We start from the raw sequence: 19,941 nt of genomic DNA on the forward strand, positions 1-19,941 counted from the left end.
GGAGGATCCATGCAGGGTATTTGCTGTCTGGTGTGAGGGGAATAATCATCTGTATCCCACAGGGACCCACCAAACATTTCTGTGAGCACTTGATTAGGAACTTGATGGCTCAATATCCAGCTGTGAACCTAAACTGAGGAAGAAACCACCCTCATGCATTTTAAGTTAGGGCCACACTAACTGTGGTAACCTGCCCTCTGTCGACCGCTTACAATATTGCAAGAGTTTGTAATAAGATGCAAGTTCTTTCGGCTTCTTTCCAATTTCAGCCCCTTTGTAGATTGTAGAAATGGTGCAGATTCAGGAGAGGCTTGGAATTTTGTACATATGTTACTTTCTTGAATCTACAGGAAACTCTCTTTTACTTCTGGACCCATACCTGATGGTAGAACCCCTTAGGCTGCACCAGGTTCCCGCCTCCTATTTGTGTCATCATAGTCCCAAAACTGATAGCTTTCTCAGGCATAGACTCTGACACACTGAATTGAATGAACCTAAACACTCGTACTTCATACATGAACATGACCACTCTCCCAACTGGACACCTGTACATACTAACAGTCACTCCACACTCAGTACATGCATGCACACAAAACAAATAAAACAAAGATGAAATTGTAGGAGGGATTTGGGAGAGCACGTGGACCAAACACTCCCCCCAATAATAAGGAATGTTTGCTTGAAGTACAAAAAAGTTTCCGCATAAGCATGACTCTGGTGTAGAATGAAACGAAGAGTGATTAATTCAGCAATCCATTTTGGCTGTCACTTAAGGAGGAATAAGTTAATACCACCAGTTTCTCCCAGGCTGTGCAATAATAGATCTGAAAGCAGCGGAATCAGAAGCTTGGAAAGGCAAACAATGTTCGTTCATTACCACTGTCAAACCAACTGGATCAGGAGTCCGTTTATCTACAAAAATAACAGTCTAGCAATTTTGTAAGGTATTCCTCTTTCAGCAGAGGCGAAATATGCAGACTCCTAATATTTGCAGCTCTCCTTATGTTTTTCCAACGTTTCTATCCAGGTTTCCTACATTGAGATGGTTTACTGAATCACCCTTATGAATCCCCAGCAACTCTTCAACCCCCTATACATAGTGGAACTGTAACCTCCCTTGCTTTGTATCTGTTTTTCCAAACTCAACCTTGACACCATTTAAGGCCTCTTCTGATCATTCTAGTCTCCATTTTATTCAAATAGTTCCCGGTGGTACTAATCTATTTCTCAGTATGGTCCAGCTTCATTTCAGTGTTCTCAAAGGTAGTCATAATCTCTATGCTCCTTATTAGAGTCTCTAAGTTGCCACTTTCCAAGTCTTTAACTACTGCAAGCTACCTCCCCTTTGCCTGAAGGTGAAAAGTCTTCTTTGTTACTTCTCAGTCATCTTAGATACCTATAGTGTAATGCTCCACTGTCACACTGCGATCAAGTCGGGCAGTAAGCCTAGGCAAGGATGCACGTCTAGGCAAGGATGCACATCGCCATGCATGTATCCCCCTGATCTCTGCTCAACCCCTAGCAGGCTGGGGGGGGTAGCACTTCACCTTCTGTGCTGGTTCACTGTAGAACTGTGGTCAGAGAAAAAAGCTCCTCCATGTCTGTCCTTTTGTCTAGTGCCAGAAGTCCCCTGTGCCTCCCTCTCAAGAGTAGAGCAGGACTTCAGGAGCCACCTGTCAGGCCATTATCATGTTGGACCTGCCTTCTAGACCAGGGAAACTTTGCACTGCCTCATTCGATGTGCTGCCCAAATCGGTTTTGCCATCAGGTTCATCTGCCTCTCCATCATTTCCAACTTCAATTTTCTGAAAGGTTACAGCTCTCCTCCAATAACTCAGTGTTTTGAAAAATGTGTCGACCTGAGGAGCCCGTAGAAGAAATGCTATGTCACGCAGTGTCAGGCTGGACCCCTACATAATAATTTGTTATGTTTTGTGTGGCCCACTCGGCTGACATCTCATAGTAACATATTTACTTAAACTTTACCCATGGGAACTGTAACAGCAGATGTATTCTTAATGAAAGGAACAAATGATTAGCATAGCAGTTGATGGACATATTGTGCAAAGGCATAGGATTCATGTCTGTCTTTGGCTACCTTCTTGAGACTGAATGGTTATTTTCCTTTACTTGGTTTGAAGTTATGGCTTCCTTACTGCCTCTCATATTCTGCATCTTTCCTTCCTTCTAGACATCTGTTTATAAAAGTAAAGATCTTTTTTCCTATAGACTATTGTACTAAAGTCACAGCACACTTTCAGCTTTTACCAAACCTAAAACTCACTTTTTAATATGTGGAAGTCACCCCTAGGGTGGGCCCTAAACTGCCAATATAATTGGGTGCATTGTATTTGAAAAAAAGCTGGACATGTACTTTTAATGTTTACGTATCCTGGTAGTGGAAAACTCCTAAATTCGTTTTTACTACTGTTGAGGCCTACCTCTCCTCTAGGATAACTTTGGGTTGCCTTGTTGGACTTGGCCCTTTTTGCAGGTTCACCCCTACACTTTTTGCATTTCTCCCAGCCTTTTTCTCTGTGTTGTGCTAGTGATTTTAGGCAGCTGGGCGGCCCTGTGGCTGAGCCAGATGTGGGTTGAATAGAGAGATCTGCAGTTGGAGTATGGGGAGTGGTGACCCTTTTATCTGAGCAGGGCTTTGCCTGGCAAGGTGAATGATGGATCCTCCTCCCACTGTGGGTCTGATGGCAGACCCCCTCATCTTCAAAGGCAGGATGCAGCCTTGTAAACAAAGTGCTCCAGGACCACACCGAAACGGTTCTGGCTGGGTTCAGTGACTTGTGACTTTTGAGAACAAAGTCTGTTGGTGGTATAAGTAAAGGGGCTGTGACCCAATTTCATTGTTAGTTCCATGGTGCTCTTCTAGGATGATGTGCTGTTCCTGATCCTGCTGGGGCATGCTGCTGCTGGGGCCCAGGAGGAATTGCCATAAGAGCTTGCCTCCCTGAGCCCTGCGATGCCCCCTTGATTGCTGACGACTTTTGCTCTTGGAGCAATGGTTCCCTGCGCCCTGTGAGCGCTATATTTTAATTCTTTCCGGGAGGCAGAACATGTTACTTCTGGATGCCAAGAAGAACCTTTGTCTGTGTAACTAAAGGGAAAGGACTTTGAAACTTTTATCCATCTTGCTGAATCAACTACCCAAGGGCCTGATTTGAGCTTGTCTCCTGCTGAAGTCTCAGGGACATCAGACTTCACCCATAAGCTGTCTGGATTCCTATTTGAGGGGAATTCTCCTCGCAGGTGAGGCCTCTGTTGAGAATTCCAGAGCCTCTGGTTCTACTGCGGGGAACGCGGGCTGAAAGTCATCGTTATTGCTGTTGTGGGCTGCCGCAGCTGAGTAGCTGTTGCCGCTGAGAGCCCGCATTTGCCTGTGTTACCAAAGTCATCGTTATCGCTATTGTGGGCCGCCGCAGCTGAGGAGCTGTTGCCGCTGAGAGCCTGCATTTGCCTTTGTTACCAAAGTCCTCATTATCGCTATTTGGGCCACTGCAGCTGAAGCTGTTGCCACTGAGAGCCCGCATTTGCCTGTGTTACCAAAGTCCTCATTATCGCTAATGTGGGCCGCTGCAGCTGGGGAGCTGTGGCCGCTTAGTGCCCGCATTTGCGGTCCTACGAGAATTATCGCTATTGTGGGCCGCTGCAGCTGGGGAGCTGTGGCCGCTAAATGCCCGCATTTGCCGTCCTACGAGAATCATGGCTACCGCTATTGTGGGCTGCTGCAGCTGAGGAACTGCGCCGCTGAATGCCCGCATTTGCCGTACTATGAAAATCATCGCTATCGCTTGTGGGCCGCTGCAGCTGAGGAGCTGTGCCACTGAATGCTCGCCTTTAAGCCCCATACTTCCACAGCTCTGCAGCACTTAGTGTCAGCTGCAACGTTTAGGTCTGCGCAATTGCGCACATGGATTCTGCTGCATTGGCAGCCGCCCTGACACTTTGGACATAGGGCATTTTGAGCCCCTTTGAAAAGGCCAGTTCGCCAGGGGGACTGTTGGGTTTGTAGAGCACCAGGCCCTAATGTGATTGATGTGGTGCTAGGAAATGTGATTTATGTTATATGATTTACGCACCCTGTTTTATGCCTCTAAATGTGGTTTTAGGAGTATGAGGTTTTACATACTGTATTTATGTTTGAGTTATCCTCTTCTGTGGTTTATGCTAGTGAGATTATTTCCTAATGTGAGTGATGCTTAGGAGGTTATGGTCTAATATGTTTAGGCTTATGAGGTTGGCACAGGATATATTTCATGCCTAAGGCGATACTGTGCATGATATGATTTATGTTGCAGGATGATGCTGAGTCCTGTTTATTATACAGAGGCATGCCACTTGATGTGATTTTGCTTTGTGCTCTTATGGAACATTGTTTTTCAATAACAATCTGCGTGTTGGAATTTCCAAGGCAGCACTCGCTCAGGAACGCTTTTTGTCACGAGTGGAGCTGCGGTCTGTTGTACACCTTTCTGCTTATACCACTTCTACCCAGAGTGCCGAAGAAGATTCAGTGCGACCCGGCCCAAGTCATCCTTGTGGCTCCGGATTGGGCACGAAGATACTGGTATCCCGAGCTACTCAGCATTGTGATTGATCTCCCGATCCGACTGCCTCTTTGAGAGGATCTTCTATCGCAGCAGCAGGGGACGGTCCTTCACCTGAACCTGTCCAGCCTCCACCTCCATGCTTGGAGATTGAGAGGCGACAGTGTTCGAGGCATGTGGGCTGCTGAATTCATATCTGTGCATAGATCGCCGCCTAGTGTTGGGTCCGGATGATTGCACATTATCACGAGATAGGTGGCTCCTCCCCTGGACTACAGTGCGCATGGGCATCGACTCCATCCCCAGATTGTTTTTTTCCGCCATTGGGTTCGGATGTGTTTCGGTTCCCTCTGTCGGAATCGATAATTGTTTAACTTTCTTTACTTGAGACCAAAAGGTCTTTAGGACTCGCGTCGGTATTGTCTATCGTTCGGGTTCGTTTGTTCATCGGCTCCGAACCATTACTACCCTTCCGCGTGCTTTCGGCACGGACGGGCCTACACGACGCTCCAGACTACTTCATCATGGAACGAAGTCCATTTAAGAGGTGCCCGGTGTGTGCCTCAAAATACCCACATATCGACGTGCACCCAGTGTGCAATAAGTGCTTGTCACCGGACCACGACGAGGCCAAGTGTATGGCCTGCTCCAAGTTCCGGTCGAAGAAGACTCTCAAGCTCCGCCGGGCCGCAAGACTGCAGGCCCAGAGTTTGGCACCCCCTCCAGCGAACATCTTCGAGGAGGATAAAGACGACGACACCATCCAGAATATCTCAGACTCTAACCCGGCGTCGGAGGTCGAGGAGGACTACGACGCGGAAGACGAGGAGTTTGAGGAAGTCGTCGAGGAGGTAGGGGACGACGACGGGGCCATTGCCACCGTAGAGGATAGCTCGGAGGAGGAGCTTCCTCACACTGACTCGGGGCCAGCTCACATTCTAAGGCCCAGGCCGAGGGATCGCCTTCGGGCCTTACCCAAAGCCTTGATTCCCGTCCCACGGCTCCGCCTTCCGGCCCGGCCACGGACATTGGTACGGCACCACTCCCGGTGCAGAAACCGAAAGTGAAACCATCGGTGTCGACGCCACCCGTATCGAAACCGAAAGCGCAAGTCGCACTGGTCGGGTCAAAGACTTCGGAGGCCTCGGTGCCGAATAAATCCAAGATGGCCGTCGAGCTCAAGAGCCACGCCAAAATGGTCGATCCGAAGACTACGGTGTCGAAGCCGAAGGCGAAAACGGCCGACGCGGCTGCGTCGGTGCCGAAGTTGGTCGACGCTCTGAAGAGTCGCATCGACACCAAGAAGGTCGACGACCATAAGAAGGCCCCGAAGAAGCGGCAGGACGACCCCAAGTCTCTAACTGCACCGCATCCACTCGACAAGGCAAAGGGGGGAGCTGCGTCGGCTCCGAAGACTGCGTCCTTGGTTGCCGACCCAAACCCGGCTTCGGAAGACTCTCTCGAGCCGGTCCGTCCCTCCGCCTCGTTCACCAAGAAGGTCACGGAGTCCCTTCAGCGTATTCGGGAGGGGGCCGCGGCGGTCGAGCTGAAGGACACTGTGCCGCCCAAGCCTCTACAGAAACCGGCGAAGGCGCAGACGCCGATTCTCTTCACGTTGCCGCCAAAGACGGCGCCGAAGGCTTTCACTGCGAAACCTGGGGCCGGAATGCCCTTGAAGTTATCTTCGACGCCAAAAAGGCATCGTTGGTGGTTCCAAGCCCGCGCCACCAACCACTGGCAGAGGAGGAGCGTTGAGAGGTGATCTTCGACGCCAGCACAGGCAAGCTCTCTCTCCTTAAACGGAGGATCACCCCTGAGCCAGCTTTAGAACATTTCCAGATCCCACTTAAAAAGAATTTGGACTCTGCGGGTGCATCTGCCCCTCACCCAGCATACCCCCAAAAAGCCGTCCTATGTCCGGCGAGCACTTGCACTTGTTGCAGCAGGAAGTCAACGTCATGCTGCAAAAAGGAGCAATAGAGCTCGTTCCCCTGCAGGAAAGGGGTACAGAAGTTTACTCTCTGTACTTTCTGATTCCAAAGAAGGACGGATCCCTCAGGCCCATCCTAGACCTCAGACCTCTCAACTTTTACATTCTGTCAGAACATTTCCATATGCTCACGCTGCAGCAGGTTCTCCCACTGCTTCAGCAAGGGGACTTCCTGGCGACTCTGGACCTCAAAGATGAGTACTTTCACATTCCCCTGCATCCTTCACACAGAAAGTACCTAAGGTTCACCATTCAAAACCAGCACTACCAGTTCAAGGTTCTGCCTTTTGGGGTCACCACAGCGCCCAGGGTCTTCACAAAGTGCCTAGCAACGGTGGCGGCGCATCTGAGACGTCAGAACATCCACGTCTACCCCTATCTGGACGACTGGCTCATTCAAGCAAAGTCGGCCCAGCAGTGCGCCGACCACGTGCCCCACACCATTCATCTTCTGCACGATCTGGGGTTCTCACTGAATTACCCAAAATCCCATCTCCAGCCCGCCCACATACGGCAGTATCTGGGTGCGACCATAAACACTCTGGCGGCCACTGCGCAGCCGAATTCAGTGAGAGTCGACAGCATTCAGTCGCTGATCCAAAGATTCAGACCTCAACACTCTCTTCCAGCAAGAGTGTTCATGCAGTTGATAGGCATGATGGCCTCCTGCATCTCCATAGTCCCACACGCGAGACTACATATGCGTCCGCTTCAGGAGTGCTTAGCACGTCAGTGGACTCAGGCTCACGGGCAGTTGAAAGACCTAGTGTTGGTGAGCGGTCGGGCATACAACTCTCTGCATTGGTGGAATCCACAAAACCTTTGCAAGGGCCGACCGTTTCAAGAGCCTGTGCCGCAGATCATCCTAACAATGGACGCTTCTCTCCAGGGATGGGGAGCGCATGTACTCCAATACACAGTGCAGGGACTATGGACACTACAGCAGAAGAAGATGCACATCAATGTACTAGAACTGATGGCGATCTTCATGGCCTTAAAGGCATTCAAAGTACATCTGTGCAACAAGGTCGTGTTGATCCTGACGGACAACATGAGGGCCATGTACTACATTCAGAAACAGGGGGGTACACACTCTCCGCAGCTGTCTCATCTGGCTCAGAGCATGTGGAAGTGGGCCATTCAGAGGAACATCTTCCTCATGGCAGAACACCTCCCAGGCAAGGACAATCAGATGGCGGACCTGCTCAGCAGGCACAGCCACCAAATGCACGAGTGGGAGATACATCCATCAGTACTCCAGCCGTACTTCCAAAGATGGGGTCATCCAGAGATAGACCTGTTCGCCACAAGGGAGAACGCAAAATGCCAAAGCTTCGCCGCCAGGTTCCCACACCCGCATTCGCAGGGCAATGCGATATGGATGAACTGGTCAGGCAGATTTGCGTACGCTTTTCCCCCAGCACCCCTGATACCGCTGGTGGCACGCAAGCTCAGGCAGCACTCGATGACTCTCATCCTAGTTGCTCCAACGTGGGCTCGCCAACCATGGTACACCACGTTTCTGGAACTTTCCGTGGTACAGCATCAAAGGCTTCATCTCACACCCAGCCTTCTGACGCAGAGCCATGGCGACATTCAGCACCCAGATCCGCAACAGCTCAACCTGGCGATCTGGCTCCTGAGGTCCTAGAGTTTGGCTACCTTAACCTTCCTCCCAATTGCATGGACATCATTCGGGAGGCAAGAAAGCCCACTACTAGAGCATGTTATGCGGCTAAATGGAAGCGGTTTGTCATTTATTGCGCAAACCACAACATTAATCCACTACATGCTTCCATTCAGAACATCATCTGTTACCTGTTCCATCTGTACCAGTGTAATTTGGCATATACTTCCATTCGCATTCACCTGTCTGCGATGGCCGCATACCTCCAGAATAGACAGCACCTTTCACTTTTCAAAGTGCCTGCTATCAAAGCTTTTCTGGAAGGACTCAAAAGGGTCATTCCACCACGGACTCCACCAGCTCCAGAATGGAACCTCAATGTGGTTCTTACAAGACTGATGGGTCCTCCCTTTGAGCCACTACATTCTTGCGAACTTCAGTTCTTGACTTGGAAAGTGGCTTTCTTAGTAGCAATTACATCGCTACGGAGGGTTAGTGAGCTGCAGGCCCTCACAATCCAAGAGCCTTTCTTCCAGGTTCATGCTAACAGGGTAGTGCTCCGCACTAACCCTAAATTTCTACCCAAGGTTGTGTCTCAGTTCCACATAAACCAAACAATTGAGTTGCCGGTGTTCTTTCAAAATCCTGAGTCGCTGACGGAGCGGATGCTCCATACCCTTGACGTTAAAAGGGCCCTAATGTATTACATTGATAGGACCAAGGATTTTAGAAAGACTAAACAGCTTTTCGTTGCCTTTGCGCCACATCACAAAGGTAACGCTATTTCCAAGGCTGGTATTGCTAGGTGGAACGTAAAATGTATTCAAATCTGCTATGCAAAGGCAAAACGCACTCTTACAATTCCACCAAGAGCCCACTCCACCAGAAAGTTGGGGGCCTCTATGGCCTTCCTTGGAAACATTCCCTTAGAGGACATATGTAGAGCAGCCACATGGTCTACCACACATACATTTACTAAACATTACTGTGTAGACGTGCACTCTAAACAGCAGGCAGCTGTAGGGCAGGCTGTTCTCAAGACACTTTTCCAAACTGCTGCAGCTGGCACGGGCAGCCGCCGCTAATGGAGGGACTGCTATGTATTCTATGCACAGATATGAATTCAGCAGCCCACATGCCTCGAACTGCAAATGCTACTTACCAGTATGCATCTGTTCTTGGCATGTAGGGCTGCTGACATTCATATCGCCCACCCTCCTCCCCGGCGCCTGTAGCAGCTGCAGTGTTTACATATCATTTCATGGCATGGTCATCATTCACTATGTTCACTCCATCTCGGCCACAATGGCTAAAAACAATCTGGGGATGGAGTCGATGCCCATGCGCACTGTAGTCCAGGGGAGGAGCCACCTATCTCGTGATACTTCGAAGACTCTTCCAGGACAACAATGTGCAATCATCCGGACCCAACACTAGGCGGCGATCTATGCACAGATATGAATGTCAGCAGCCCTACATGCCAAGAACAGATGCATACTGGTAAGTAGCATTTGCATTACAGCTTTAGATCTTCCTCCCAAAGTCTGTGATGTTATTCTGGCAGCCAGGTGCCTCTCCACTAAGACGGTATACACCTGCAGGTGGAACAATTTTGTGGCATGGTGCACAGCAAAGGCTGAGGATCCCCTTTCTGCCCCTCTTTCTGAGGTTCTTCTGTTTCTTCTATTGTTGGCCCAGCAGTGCTCTGCTGGGCCAACTTCGGCCATCTTTCTACGGCTTCCAGATCAGCCTTCTCTTTTTAAGTCCCCTGAAAGGCATTAGGCACACGTTTCCTCCCGTGCCCTTCATAATGCCTCAATGGGACTTGAATCTTGTCTTGACTTATCTGATCTTTCTACGGCTTCCAGATCAGCCTTCTCTTTTTAAGTCCCCTGAAAGGCATTAGGCACACGTTTCCTCCCGTGCCCTTCATAATGCCTCAATGGGACTTGAATCTTGTCTTGACTTATCTGATGTGCGCTCCCTTTGAGCCCCTTCATACCTGTCCTTTACGACTTCTCACCCTAAAGACGGCTTTCCTGGTAGCCATCACCTCTGCCAGAAGAGTGAGTAAGCTCCAGGCTCTTTCTTCTCAACCCTCTTTTCTTTCTGTTCATCCGGACAAGATGGTTTTAAGGACCCGTCCTTCTTTCTTGCCAATGGTTGTCACTCCCTTCCACATTGGGCAGACCATCCCTTTGCCCACCTTCTTTCCGCATCTTCAAAAGAGGAAGAGAGGCTTCACCGTCTGGACTCAAAACGTGCGCTCTCGTTCTATCCGAAGCGCACATACCAGCTCCGGATGGATGTCCATCTCTTTGTTGGCTACGTGGGCACCAAAAAAGGTTGGGCCGTGCACAAACGAACCATCTCTGTGGGTCGTCTTGTGCATCAAAGCATGTTACTCGTTGGCCAAGAAGGAGCCTCCTGGGGGGCTGCATGCTCATTCTACTAGGGCAATAGCAGCCACTATTGCCTTGGGACGCAGCATTCCATTGCAGGACATTTGTCAGGCAGCTACGTGGGCCTCGCTGCACACGCTCACCAAGCATTACTGTCTCGACAGTCACTGTTCTCCATGACTTTCTGGTGTAATCCTGTTCGCAGACCCACCTCGGGGTTGGTATTGCTGGGGTATCTATTCTAAGGTAAGGAATCTATCACTAATGTGTCTCTTTCAGATGCACAAGTTACTACTTGTGTAACAATATATCTGTAAGAGACATTAGTTAGTGATAGATACCTTACCGCCCCACCCATCTTTCCTGTTCTGCGAACTGATTTCTAGGGGTAAGGTAATCCCTTTCAGGACCCTAGTTTCATGGCACCAGTGGTCCGTTTCTTGCATGGCTTTGCGTTCCTGGCGCGGAAAGTAATGTAAAGAACTGACGTCTGTCTTCATGGGTGGCACCTAAGTAGTCTCCATGACGTCATCTTGGCGCTAACGATGCCAGCGACGGACGAGGGGCCGCACTACGCCACCAACCGACGCGCAGGAGTACTGCTGACTAAAAACTTTCCGGATCCAGTCTGACGCCTGGGGATATTCTAAGGTAACAAATTGATCACTAACTAATGTCTCTTACAGATATATTGTTACACAAGTAGAAACTTGTGCGTGGTTCCTTGGGTCCCTGGCTCTTCTAAATTTTCTAAGTCAAGTCTCGACTTAGGTCGGGTCGCATTCCACTTTATTAGTACATGGTTTGATGACCCCCTGAAGACTACTGTGTATTTGTGCTACATACGTGTTCTGTTACTGAAGTATTGTGTGTATTGTGATTATATCTCCGAGGATGAGATATTGCAATGTGTTAATGAGTGTTTATAATAAATACATATTTTTATAACTACACTCTATAGTTCTTTTTCACTTAAGCTACACTATATGATTAATACTGGTAAAACAAGCTGCTTCACACAACTTCCGCACTAAGCCTGAAGGCTGCTCTCCACAGCTACCACTTAGAGAGCATTCCCCGACCTAAGAAAACAGGCGCCATTGAGGCAATTGCAAAGATTTTTAAATTACAATGTGTTCCCGTAGCTACTTACGGGGCTGAGGTATGGGGTTTGGCGAAGAACCAGTGTATCCAGCGGGAAGAAAATCGGTTTTGTAGAAAGTTGCTGTGAGCGCCGATCTCCACCTCGCAATATATTTGCCACAAGGAATTAAATCTACATTTTATATCCGATTTTATCAGTGCCCGACCTGCGTTATTTTGGCATTCTATCTGGAGGAACAAATCAGCCACCCTGACTCAAGGCATTATAACCGATTGTCTAAAATGCGAATAAGGAATGGAGATTCCCTGGCTCTCGGGAGTTTATAAAAGCCTGTGTAGCATTGAAAAAGGTGGCATCTTCATTGATCCAAGTAAAGTTAACTCGGTACACAATTATGACTTGAAGAAAGCACTTTACTCCCTTTATAACACAGACAGAGTAAGGGAAGAATCTAAGAAGACCACAGTCCTTACTTACATGGGCAGGGAATTATATAGATATCCTTTGTCACTATATCTAACTCTGCCAATGTCAAGTTGGGAAAGAAGTCTTCTGTTCCGACTGAGGGCCGGGACCGTACGATTCTTGTTAAATTTTGCTCTGGGCTATCGGCCAATCTCTGATACTATTAGATGCTCTAGTGACGGGGTGAGCACACAAACTGATTTGCACTTCTTTTTCGCATGTAAATTTTATCTAAAATATGTAAAATGGTTTTTAACCCCCTTTTTTAAAAAACATAGACCAATCACTTTGGGGGAATCCTATCAATTGCTGCTTAACGTCTGAGTCATCTCCGTATATCAATTTGTAAAATCTGTTTGTTTTTTATGATCTAATAATTTCTTAAGTGGATTTTATAATAACTGTGTAAATTATGTGTGTGCTTTTATGAATATTTGGAGTTCGAATTAAGATTTATGAACTGAACTGAACTAGAGAGCTTTCTAAGGTTGTCTTAAGACCACTAAAATCACCATATGGGTTATCTGGATTAGTGTAGGGTGCTCCACTTACACAAGTGAGCACCATATACTAAGCCAGACTCCTACAGTTGTGTTCTGTGTTGTGAACATGAGAGAAGGACTGACAAACTGTTCTTTGTTTCCCTTATGTTCATGGGAAATGTAGTTCAAGAAAAGTTTTTAAAAATTGCTGCTGTTTGACAGTTTTGAATGAAAGTAAAGGAAGATAGAAGCATAATACTGGCCTCCGGTCCTGACATAGAATTCCAAGTTCCCTAAATGTTTTATGTCGCTACCTGTGTGTAAAGCTGCTCAAAATCACCGATTTAAAAGTTTGTTTAGTAGTTAATATCTAATAACGTTCATTTTCTTCTAAAAAGTTAATGTAGAATTAAAGTATGTTTTGATTATGTTTTAAAGTTCAAACATTGTATATTTGATGATTTAATTTCAATAACTTGACTTGCTGCAAATATATTTCAGACATGCATGCAATAGAATATGAGTGTATCCTTTGTGGCTAGAATATTTCTCTGCTTTTACAACTACTGGCCTGTCTTCATTAAAAATATCAGCTTATTAAAAAGAGTTAATTCAATTAATTTTTTTTTTAGAGAAATGACCAACAATCTTTTACACAAAAACTCCAGCTTCGGGTTCCTTCCATGGAGTCACTGTTTCGAAGTCCAGTCAAGGAAACCCTTTTCCGTTCTCCCTCCAAAGAATCTTTGGTACGAAGCGGTTCAAGGGACTCATTAAATCGAATCGACAGTGATAGCCCAGTTACGACATTTGATCCTCCATCTGACATTGAAAGTGAGGCGGAAGAGACCTCATCAAACCTGGAAGGTCTTAGTAAGGAGCAACTCTTTCATCGGCTGCGAAGGATGGAACGCAGCTTGGGCAACTACAGGGGAAAATATTCAGAGGTAGGAACATATCTTTTGACCATCGGGAAAGAATTAAAAAACAAATAATCAAACTGCATGTTATCATAAAGTTACCTTGCATTTTAAAACGTTTATTATACAGAGGCATGCCACTTGATGTGATTTTGCTTTGTGCTCTTATGGAACATTGTTTTTCAATAACAATCACAAAATAACAGTTTCCATGAAAATTGCAGGGTCATTTTGTAAATTGTGTGTGTTTTGGTGTATTCGCTTATATAACACCTTGGCTGCTTCGCAAATATCCCTCCACAGTGCTGCGCTGTCCATTGGAACTAGTGCTGAATGGACGTCCAATGGTCGTGCGCAGCACTGGGGAGGTAGCGCTCGTGACGACCGTTGGCCGTCAGCAGCGCTTAAGAGGATAACATATAATATCAGTGTACACGTAAACTTGCATAGTTCTCGAGAGCTGGACTCTCAAACAAGCGATGCATCTGCTGTCATTCAGCAGTATCACATGGCTTGGTTCATTAGAAGTTAAAGTATGATTTATCTTGAACTTCAACCTTGCCATATACTGTATTTGTAGTCCTCCTGCACCAAACACACCCATAATACAGTGGCATAGTTGTGATGACCATCTCTTTACTTAGAAGTGTTCATCTTAGTAGTCCCTATTCAGGTGAAGCACCTTTGATTTACAGACTTAGGGTTAGATGCATCTAAGGGTTTTGCCTATTCTGTGTCTATAGGAAAATGTGTTCATGTATATGGCACTTAGGCTTCATCTTTTGATGAGTACTTTTCCTCTTAATCCTTCCCCAAATTATTCTCATCAGTTCCATTGAAATGTTCTTTTCATTCTGACGGCGGTACAGGGATTTAAGAGTAATTTTTGAAACATGTGGATCAATTATGGACAGTTTGATGAACGAATTACAATGCACTTGAATGGTTTACAAGGGTGGCAGCAACTCCTAATTTGGGTGTATCACTGAAGAATATGCAAAGTCCCTCATATTTAATACCCATCGTAAGCAAATACATTTTGTGAATATTTGCTGTAGAATCTGATTGAGTGTGGCTGTTACAGACCATCAGTTAGCAAGTATTCATTTACTAGGATGAATGTAAGGTCCGAGAAGACAAAACAGTCAAAACATCTGGGAAATACCAGAGTGGATGTTTGGGGCACCTACATTTCTGACCTATAATCTCCTCCTATTTAGAAGTAGTTTGGTTTATACTGGTTCACCCTAAACATTCTATTAAAATACTTTGACTGTGGAAAATATCATGTCTTGTTGGTTGTCTTGAATAGCAGATTTGTGCACTTTTTTTCACTCCATAACCTAGATAAAATACTTACACAGTCACCTGGTTTCCTCTTTCTCGCCACATCAAAGCTTAGGGTCTGATAACTCCTCACCCCTTGGATCCTTTGTGTGTTGAGTCAGATGTTCAGATTGTCCCTCCAAACCTCTACCTGCTTCTTCTCCTGTCCTCACCCATTTTATTCTCCTGCGCTGTTGCCAGCGATGGGAAGAACCTGATATTTGGCATCATAGAGCATGTACAGCATTCAGGTAAAGCAGTAGAAAATAAATCTGTACATGTGTGTAATCTTTTGGATCCGTTTCTCCTTCAACCTCTTTTCAGGGAGTTATCCATAATGTTGACTGTTGCACATTCGAATTCCATCTTGTTGTGACAAAAAGTTTGTTCTTGGATTTCTTCTTTTTCCTTTTCTACCTAAGGTATTGCAGATTTAAAAGCTGTCTCAAGGTTGTCAAATGATCCTGGTGGGCCCGCTTATCCCAATATGTTCTCGTCCTAGGACACTCTGAACTTGTCTGTAGTCATTCCAATTCTTCGATCTCTTCATGGATACTTGCCATCTGAGAAGTGTGAGTGGGTTTCTCTGTTCTCCCTACGATCTCCAAACCTTGCAGGCCCATGTGCATTTGGAACTGCATGGCGTGAATCCAAATAATTATGCAAGCTGTCTGACTTATTTCTACTTGGTGGCAGTGTCAGCGCAAGTAGTACAGTGTCTGCCATTGGTGTATCCCCCAGATCATTAACTCTGCATATCAACTCATTGAGGGTTTTTTTAAACAGGGAAACAATTCAATTAGAACTATATTTTTCTTACTTCTGTCAGGTGGCGACAATATTAACTGCTCAGGAAGCCATGGAAAACGGGAGGGATGATTGTCTTTTTGTATATTGTAAAGGGAAGACTTTTCAGATGCATTCTGCTATTAAGAACACAAACATTTATCAGGAAATAAATATTATTACTGTTCAGTTGTATTATTTATTTTAAATGCAAGAGAGGTGTTGGTGGCATCCTAGAGTGAGTTCTCTGTGAAGTGGGAGTCTAGTATGACCTCCTCATAGAGGTCCTCATCAAAGAGTTCTGTATAAAGTACAGAGCAATTGTAGAAAGGTCACTCAGGCGTAGTGCCTTGCTCTGCCTTGAAGGGAAGTTTAGGCCCCTCACAGCAAAGCATTTTGGTTGCATTTTATGATGTCACAGCCTAGGTCCAACATGGGCATGCACATGTACACATGAACTTTTGTGCCAAATTTGACGCAAATTGGAAGATTTAAAATGATTTTTTGATATTTGTCAGCCTTCTTGGATTTTGATTTTGATTAGACAATATGATGTCAATGCAAGAACCACTTGGGTTCTTGCTTTTATATGATTGTAATTACAAAGACTAATGTATGTACCAACTTTCAGCTTTCTATCACAAGGTAAATGATTTTTGCTTGAAAACAGACTTAACAGTCATACTATCTCCAGGACTTGGTTGTCAACCTTTCCATCATTCAGAATGCCAAATCTCTGAGATTAAATCTCAACAGATACCTTAACCTCCAGAACCATATCACCTCCTTGGCTATGATTGTCGGTTTCGATCTAAGACGACTTCTTTAGGGAATCAGGAACCTTATCCCTACACACAACCTTAAATCTGTTGTCCAGGCACTTGTGCTCTTCAGACTCGACTACTGAATTTCACCCCTTTCTTGCATTCCCAAAGTTCACCTAAGTCCTCTCAGAGCAGTCCTACATGTGGCGGCCTGCTTCGTGACCAGACACAAGACATTCAACCACATCAACCCCATTCTATGTTCCCTTCAGTGACTTACCATAGAAGCGAGGGGACAATTTAAGACAGCCTGCATCACTTATGAAGCTCTGCATTCCTCTGTACCCATGTACCTCTCAGAGAAACTGAACATCTCAGGTGCCAGGATTGCAAGCCCCTTTTTGTATATAATATGACTCGCAAGCCAGCGTGCATGCATTGCAGGTGCTGTCACAAGCAGCACCTGAAAACGTGCACCCAAACCACAATATCGCAGAGAGCTACTTGGTTTGCTTTCAGAAAGAGAGGAATGTTGGCTCCTGATTGTCAGAAGTTTAGCGCAAGCTTTTCTGGGGTCTGTTGTTTTCTTCTCACTTTTTGTTTGTCATTGTGAGAATGGTGTTTTTTATCAACAATACCGTGGATGCTGTTAGAATTCCAGTGAATGGAGGAAGTAAATGCACAACTTCACCTCTGTGTCGGTAATAGAATTGAAACTTTCCGGCACAGTGGCTAGGAAATGTAACATTTAGCAGTTACTCCAAATTTGAATTGGAAGTAGTAAAGTAGAATACTCTATTTTAAAGATTTAGCAGGGCAGCATATTGACCTACATATTTAATGATGTTTTGACTTCAGAGAAGCAATGCTTATGTTGTCATTTCCAGTGTCGGTGATTTGAAGACAGTAAAGTACGTTCAGTGTTATCCTCAAAAATGTTCTTCATTGGATTCCAAATCTATCTCGTTACTATGCACATATGGATATTTAATATAAGAGTTTGATGGTATTATTGTTTGATTTACAGACCTCGCCCTCCCCAGCCCCCAAAATCATTTAGGTGTTATTCTTCAGGAAGATCTTCTACTATACAGAGGGATGACAATACCCTCACAAGAAGAGAATACACACAACATTTATAAGGTGTTGGTGACTAAGGTGACCACAGTGCTTTCTGAGAACTACAGTCAATGATTAGTTTCACTATTTTTCTTTTAATTTCCTTTTAATCGTTATACATTTTGAGAAATCTCGTCACCACGTTTTCTCTCTCTGTAGTTCTTAGCAAGAGACCTTATTTCTTTACTTTTAATAAGGTGGGGACTTTCATACTGCTTTTTTAGTCCAATGCCCCACAAAGCATACTGCACATCTACAAGTTCTGGAAAGTGATACAAACAGACATCATAAAGGTTTGACAGCCCAATGCATTGAAAGCACCAGCGGTAAAAAAGGAAGTACGTTTGTAGGGAATAAAAACAGATGTATTGAATTGAGGAATCCTTCCTCGGGTCTACAGTCCTTTGTATAACAGCAGAATGTGGCACAAACAACATACAGGGTAAGCATTAAACATATTAGTACATGAGAGAAGCACACATAACAATAAACAAGACAGATCACATTGCAAACTACTACACTTGCAGAACGACTAGCAAAAAAAAACATATTATGCCATAGTTTGACATGACTGGTGCATGACTGGGGGAGGGGCAGCTCGGGATCAGTCGAAGAGCCAGGGCTTGAGGTCCTTCCTGAACGTTTGCAGGGTTGGTGAGCATCTGATGTTCACGGGGAGCTTGTTCCAGGTCTTGGCTGCGATGTAGGAAAAGGCTGTCCCGCCTGCTCTGTTTCTGCGGATGCGGGGTACCTCTACCCTGGCAAGGTCGGCGGAGTGGAGGTTCCTCTTGGGTACGTGGAAGGATAGTTTCTCGTTTAGGTATTTGGGTCCGATGTTATTGAGGGATTTGTAGGAGTGGGTGAGGAGTTTGAAGGCGTCTCTCTTTTTGATGGGGAGCCAGTGGAGGTATCGTAGGTGCTGGGTCATGTGTTCGTGACGAGGAGTCTGGAGGCGGCATTCTGGATGGTCAGGAGTCTGTGTAGTAGGGCTGTGTTGATTCCGGCATATAGGGCGTTGCCGTAGTCCAGTCTGCTGGTTATGAGCGCGTGGCTGACGGTCTTTCTGTAGTCTAGGAGGATCCATTTGAAGGTCTTGCGGAGGATGCGCATGCAGTTGAAGCTGGCGACGGCGTTGATGGTTCATGGAGAGGGAGGAGTTGAGGATGATGCTGAGGTTTCATGGGTGGAGTGGGTGGATTCCTGAGGTAGGAGGGCCACCAGGTGTTGTCCCAGGCAGAGGTGCAGGGTCCGAGGATGATGACCTTGGTCTTCACTTAGTTAAACTTCAAGCAGCTGCCTTTCATTGAGGCTGCCACGTTCTTCATTCCTTCCTGGAAGCAGAATCTGGTGTCTTCGGGCTCTTTGTGAGTGAGAAGATGAGCTGGGTGACATCGGCGTCGTATACAATGCTGAGCTCCTGCTGTCTCACAATGGCGGCCATGTAAATGTTTGGGGCTGAGCGATGATCCTTGGGGCACGCCGCAGTTGATATTGGTGGGTACGGAAAGGAAGGGAGGGAGTCTGATCCTCTGGGTTCTGCCGGAGAGAAAGGAACGGATCCAGTTGAGGGAAGCTCCTTGTATCCCTGCGCCGTGAAGTCTGGTGGCGAGAGTGCGATGAGAAACTGTGTCGAAGGCTGCAGAGAGGTTTAGGAGGATGAGGGCCGTGGTGTGTCCCTGGTCGAGTAGCATGCGGATGTCGTCGGGGGCGGCGAGGAGGGTGTTCTCGGTGCTGGGGTTGCTGCGAAAACAGGACTGATAGGCTTCTAGGATAGAGGTCTCTTCTATGAAGGTGGTCAGCTAGGCGTCCACGAGTCTCTTGGTGACTGTGTCCACGAAAGGGAGGAGAGAGATGGGCCGATAGTTCTTCACGTCTGTAGGGTCGGCCTTGGGGTTCTTGAGGAAGGGTTTGAATTCTGCCCGCTTCCAGTCGTCTAAGAAGATGCCGGACAAGAAGGAGGCGTTGATGGTTAGTTCGAGTTCGGGTGCGATGGCGGCTGCGGCCCTGTGGAATATGTGCGGTGGGCAGGGGTCTGTGCGGACTCATGAGTGGGTTTTCTTCATGGTGGCGGTGATGTTTTTGGCGCTGGTGGGGTTCCACGTCATGATGGTTGGTTTATCAGCGGCGTTGGGGGCGTTGCTGAAATTGTCATAGACGGTCTTGATCTTCAGATGCAAGTATGAGCTGAGCTTGTAGCTCAGTTCCTGGGAAGATGTGATTTCTGTGGCTTCGCTGGGGAGTTTAGTGAACTACTGTATGATATTGAACAGTTCCTTGGCGTTGGTCGCGTTGGTCTGGACTTTGTCTCTTATGAAGGACCGTTTGGTGTCTCCTATGCGCTGGTGGTATTCCTTTAGGGTGCTCTTGTGGTTGTTCCATGCTTCTGTGGTTTTCTG

At 46.5% G+C, this 19,941-nt stretch overlaps 1 protein-coding gene across 3 annotated transcripts in view; it reads left to right on the forward strand.

The window, feature by feature from the left end:
- The window catches only part of GOLGA4 (golgin A4), an 853,888-nt gene that overhangs the window by 195,853 nt on the left and 638,094 nt on the right, over window positions 1-19,941 (forward strand). For all 3 annotated transcript variants that reach the window (XM_086964776.1, XM_086964774.1, XM_086964775.1), the window contains one exon: window positions 13,263-13,577. In XM_086964776.1, the coding sequence (XP_086820902.1) occupies window positions 13,263-13,577 (315 nt within the window). The remainder of the gene's footprint in view (window positions 1-13,262; window positions 13,578-19,941) is intronic.

The sequence above is a fragment of the Lissotriton vulgaris genome, chromosome 4_1 (genome assembly GCF_964263255.1).
Source record: "Lissotriton vulgaris chromosome 4_1, aLisVul1.2, whole genome shotgun sequence".
NCBI classification, from domain to species: Eukaryota; Metazoa; Chordata; class Amphibia; order Caudata; family Salamandridae; genus Lissotriton; species Lissotriton vulgaris.